Raw genomic sequence first — 6000 nt, forward strand, 5'->3', positions numbered from 1 at the left:
TATAAACTTCCACTTTCCGTCAGACGCAAGGTGCCTGAAAACAATGTTTTTTACATAGGTAACTTACCAAGTACTAAACAGCTATGGAGAAAATTGGGGGTCAAAGGGTTAGATTTTATGTAATAGTTCAATGTCCATACGCCAAATTTCAACAGAAATACTGTCCGGAGCCAGCATTACACCTGTTTTCGAATTGCATTAATTCTACTTCCTGTATGCAGCTTTAGTTACAATACCAATGTTTTGGTAACTTACAAACATCCAAGAAAAAATCACCACAACTCAAGCCTGACATTCATTATTATTTAGACACTCAAAAAGTGCTAACTTAAGCAATGTTCTCTTTATTTACAAATTTGACCGGGCTAACTCGCATTGGTGGCTACAAAGTGTGATGTGCAGCCTCATGCACGCGCAAAATGAGATATGTTCCGTGATACGATTTATTGCAAGCTTCAAGTTAAATAAATATATTACTCTGAGTTAAATTGTTTCTTATTTGATTGGGGTATGTACCTTATATTTAAACGTTTTGAAGCATCGTAATAGTATCGCAGATCACATGTTAATAATGATTAATTCTTGATACGTTCAGGTTACACGAGTTTGAAGAAGTACAGGTTGCGTTTAGCAAGATGTGGAACCTTTCAGTGGATATGGAAGCCGCGCCAAGAGAATCAAGGATGCAGAACAAGGTTTGTGCTTTCAACGAATACTATATGTTATGTTAGCATGTTTTTGTAACATTATAACTTACACAATACTTATTATAGCTTAAACGGTTGCGTTTCGTCATAGAAATTACTTCAAACGAGAAACATTACCATTGTCTAACATAGCCATTATATGCATCTTTTGACGATTTTAAAACCTTAAAATTATAAAGCGTTGCAACGCGAAACGATTGAATAATTTGGAGAGTTCTGTTGTTGTTGTTAAATTTTGTGAAAATACGAAGATTGCGTATATAAGGTTTACAATACACGACTATGTATGCTCGGATGAATAGCCGAGAGGGCTAAAGTGTTTTTACTTCAGGACCTCGGCAGAACTCCAGGGGTCACTGGTTCGAAACCTGCTCCAGGCAATGTTTTTTTTCCTTTTTAAAATTTTATTCTTGAGTTTTTACTGGAGCTTTTACGATCCGATGTTTACATTTATCAATATAAAGTATTTAATGAATAACTTCAAAACATGCCAAAATCTGTCAAAAGGCCCCTTTAAACGATTGTAGCGTATGTTACCCACTGTCACCAAAAATACGATTTATAAAATTGAAATACTTGTCAGAGCGATTACAAGAATTTTATCGAAGCTTCCAATTGTGAACGACAAATGCACAATCCGAAATACGTTTTTGTTTTCGTTTGATGCTTCGACATATTCTATATAAACCTTCCACGTCCGAATAGCTAAAACTGTTTCGTCACAGAAATTACGTCGCAGAAATACGTCATAAATTGCGTTATCAATTGAATGAAAATAAAAGTACAAAAAGCTGGTTCTGTTATACATTTTAGAGAAAAAACAAAACAAAGATAAACAAAACAAAGTTAGTTATATATTATAGACGTTAATACGGGCCGTTATGCTCCCTGCTGGCCGATTATCACTGTCCGCCCCGGCTCAGCTGTGTATTATCCTCTAAATATTTCCCTTTTACGAATACACAAGCGAAACCCTTGCATACTAAATAATTATGTATTTATTCTAAAACATAAGTAATTAATGCATTGTGATTTTCAACAATCTGATTTAAATATATATTGGATATGATTATCCATAAACCAATTACAGGCAAGTCACTTTGATCAAGTAGACCATGTAATTAACTGGTGTGTACTTTTATATAAATTGATATTAACTTGTAATTATATTTTCATCCAAATTTCTAATCGTATAAATAGAGTTTCTAGTATATAATTTTTGCTTATCATGGTACATGTTTTTTATTAGGAAAGCGATATTGGTGTCAGAAGAGCGTCGAACAAAAAGCGTCATCAAAACCTTCAATCAATCATGCAGGTATATCATTAGCATTTGTTTGTAAACTAGTTGTTTATATTGATAGTTAATACTGAACATAAGGAATACAGAACAAGTTCTCAGAGATACGGGCAAACTGACTGAGAGACACACAAATTGTTGACCACACAGAAATGTTAAAATTGACAGACAAGAAAGCCACATATATACATGAAGCATGCTCTGTGAAAACGGGGCTTAAAGGGATCTTTTCACGCTTTGGTAAATTGACAAAATTGAAAAAAGTTGTTTCAGATTCGCACATTTTCGTTTTAGTTCTGATATTTGTGAGGAAACAGTAATACTGAACATTTACCATGGTCTAATATAGCCATTATTTGCATCTTTTGGCGATTTTAAAACCTAAAAATTATAAAGCGTTGCAACGCGAAACGATTGAATAATTTGGAGAGTTCTGTTTTTTTCGTTAAATTTTGTGAAACTACGAAGATTGCCTATATAAGGTATAAAATACGTCAAGTATGTGTACTCGGCGGAATAGCTCAGTAGGCTAAATCGTTTTTACTTCAGGACTCTGGCAGGACTCCAGGGGTCACTGGTTCGAAACCTGCTCCGGGCAATGTTCTTTTCCTTTTTTTAATTTTATTCTTGATTTTTTACTGGAGCTTTTACGATCCAATGTTTACATTTATCAATATAAAGCATTTAATGAATTAGTTAAAAAATGCCAAAATCTGTGAAAAGGCCCCTTTAAGACATGTAAAATATCGTCCCACAATAGCCAGTCCGTACCGGCCTGTGTATTCCGCACAGACCTGTGAAGTCCGCACAGGGTAATCAAGGACGACACTTTCCGCTTTTTAGTGCTTTTCTCTTTTAAAAGAATACTCTTCAGAAAAAAATCCACTTTCGGTGGAAAGTGTCGTCCCTGATCAGCCTATGATGACTGCATAGGCTAATCTGAAGTTAAGAATACAGACAGGCATCGTTGAAGAAGTAAGTCAGTCTTTCTTTGGACAGGCAGAGCGGAACAGACAGACAGACAAATATATAGATAGACAGCCTAGACACAAGGAGTGACTGATATTCTTTCTGACTGGCTAACTGAAACAACGACTGGCAGGCGTGCGAACCGACGGGTCGGTCTCCGACTCACAATCAGGCAGCATGGGCATCCACATTTACATAATGACACAATATCGGTTAAAAAAAACATTCAAAACACATACATCCTTCATATGGAAATATATTCTGTCATCAAATGGAGCAAATCACAATTTTAAATAAGACTGCAACCTATTAATTTTGAATCATATCTGATTTATATCTATCAGCGCGGTAATGGATTTATCAGTTCTCGTATACATGTTTGTCGATTTAATATACTTACATACTTAAAAATATTTTATATTAAGTACTATCAATACTTTTGGTTTTGATGAATTTCATCTGCTGCATGTTTGATACAAACGATAAAAAAGATGTACTAGTAAAGAGTTATCAACATGTAAGTAATTTATATAAAATTTAACAAATAATATACGCAATGTGTATCGAAAATATTGCAAAACTATGCTCAATATATACGTATAAATGATCAAAACTAATAGAAAGTAATATCATATATGCATATTTAGATTCCAGAGCATTTCGAAGAATTGTCTATTCGGATGTTAGCCGCACTTGACGACAGTGGAGCTGGGAAGAAAACTGTATTGGAGCGGAGGAGAACTTACTTGTGTAGGGAGCACATTGAGAAAATAGCACTTCAACTACAAGGAAAGAACTTTGAGTGTTTTCATTTCGGGAGCCAGTCGGAAGGGACCACAACTCCCGGTCTCCAGTCTGATATTGATTTTCTACAAAGTAACCACATATTCAATATCATGACCATCTGGGAAGACTGGAAGGCTGGGATGATTAACCTTCTGATGCTCCACGACAACACCACTCCACCGCAACAGTACTTGCTACAAGGCATCCAAGACTACACACCGGAACCAGTGACCAGTCTGACCGATGACAGGTTGGTAAGGAAAGATTCTGGGCAAATACTGTTAAGCGCTGAAAGATGGAAAAATAACATCGCGTATGAGGCTAGAAATGCAGGGGAGGCAACTAAAAATGGACCTTCTGTGAGTTGGGTGCCTAACTGGGATATTGTACAAGCATTTCATGTACGCAAACCTCTTCCTGAAATACAGCAATGGATAGACAGATGTAGAGGTAAACACTGGCCACCTGTTCAGCTTCTCGAGGCTGCACGGATAGCTCCGTGTTTCCTGGTACCAGCAGGACATCCAGACAGCGATTACAAGCGTGAAGAATGGCGACTGTCTCCAAACCTGATAGAACGAATGTTGATGTTTAGCTTCAATATGACTCAAATAAAATGTTACATTGTTTTAAAACTAATCAAAAAATCATTATTTGCTAACATTGTGGGGGATGCTATTACAAGCTTTCATTGTAAAACTATAATGTTTTTCACCATAGAAAGAACACATCCTTGTCTGTGGTGCGAACACAACCTCATGTTTGTACTTTTGCTCTGTTTACACGTATTAAGGCGATGTCTGAGATTGGGAAGGCTTCCGCATTATATCATAGAAGGTGTGAACTTGTTCGATGGGAAACTCTCAAAGTTGCTGCAGAAACGCCTTTTAGTGTATATAGACTCGTTGATAAGGAATAACTTACAAGATGTTTTTTGTATTGGTATAGTTAATATAGGATGTCGGTTACAAGCGTGTAGTATGCGGCATAATGTACAGGCTGGAGAACTCAGAGGTGTATTATTACATAACAGCATCAGATTACTGCTGAAGTTTGAGTACTTGGAAAGATTGAACCGTGTGTTAACATATATCAAACATGAACAGAGCAGTTCTCATTCAACCTTTGAGCATAAATTAAAATGTGTAATATGCAATTGTTTTGAATGTTTTGAAAACTCAAGGAATGCCATGTCAAAAACTGCTGCTCTTGAATTGATTAAACACTATTATGCGTTACAAATTTCAGTTCAATCATCTTACTATTTGCGACTACAAAACGTTCTTGACAGCGAAAATATAAGGCATGTCCAATATTCCTTAAATTCGGATGTAGCTTCTAGTCGCTTAAAGTTTGCTTCTATGCTATACTGCAGTGGTCATCTTCAAGCGGCAGTTCGAGTGTTGGAGGATGTGGAGAGGAGGTATCACAGCGAGGTCAAGGCTGTGTGTGCATTTAGAAGAATAGAGGGAGACAGGGATCTGAATGTGTTTGCTAATATGTTAGCAGGTAACAAAGAAGAGGGATTTAGTGAACTGCCATTCGTATCCTGTGTCAGATTTATAAGGCAAGAATCGTATTGCACTCCTGCCATATTATTGTTTGAAATGAATCGCAATAACACCGAAGAGGAAGTGGCACAGAGAAATAACGCTGAAAAACTATGGATGGACAGTGCTGAGGTGGATGCCCGTCCATTCCTACACTATCTGCAGTATATCACGTATGGGGGACTCGGTGAACGTGACACACAGTTTCATGCTATGGGAGTCCTCGAGGCTTATATAAATACATGTATAAGAAATCAACTCAACCTGTATCACGTAGAGACAGCACTCAACTTGCTGGGGCATTGTTACGAAATGGAAGGAGACTATGCAGGAGCGTTACATTACTACGAGTGGTCGTTGCGTTGTCGTCGTACAAACAACGCCGCTAACTGGCACGTCCTGCGTATTATGCGTCTCATAAGTGGTTAAAAGAACAATATAACAATGTAACGACATTAAACAAATAACTATAAACCTATGTTAAATATAAGATATTTGTGACCAGTGAGTTAGTATCGATTGTGTAATTTAATGATATGTACATGTATTATAAACTGTAAGAAGAGGCAATGTATTTGTATGTTTCAAAATATTAACATCGCTACATTGTACACTCTAAATTGGTGTGTTCAATACTCTCGTATTTCTGTCAAATACGCATGATGATGTGTAAATTGTTATATGCACG

The 6000-nt window shown here is 36.6% G+C and overlaps 1 protein-coding gene across 1 annotated transcript in view; it reads left to right on the forward strand.

Annotated features, from left to right (window-relative positions):
- The window catches only part of LOC127849915 (uncharacterized), a 756865-nt gene extending 751124 nt beyond the window's left edge, over nt 1–5741 (forward strand). Inside the window, exons 9-10 of the mRNA XM_052382664.1 lie at nt 4600–4776; nt 5098–5741. Coding sequence (XP_052238624.1) covers nt 4600–4776; nt 5098–5741 — 821 coding nt within the window. The remainder of the gene's footprint in view (nt 1–4599; nt 4777–5097) is intronic.
- Nucleotides 5742–6000: the final 259 nt, after the last annotated feature.

This window comes from Dreissena polymorpha, chromosome 11 (genome assembly GCF_020536995.1).
Source record: "Dreissena polymorpha isolate Duluth1 chromosome 11, UMN_Dpol_1.0, whole genome shotgun sequence".
NCBI classification, from domain to species: domain Eukaryota; kingdom Metazoa; phylum Mollusca; class Bivalvia; order Myida; family Dreissenidae; genus Dreissena; species Dreissena polymorpha.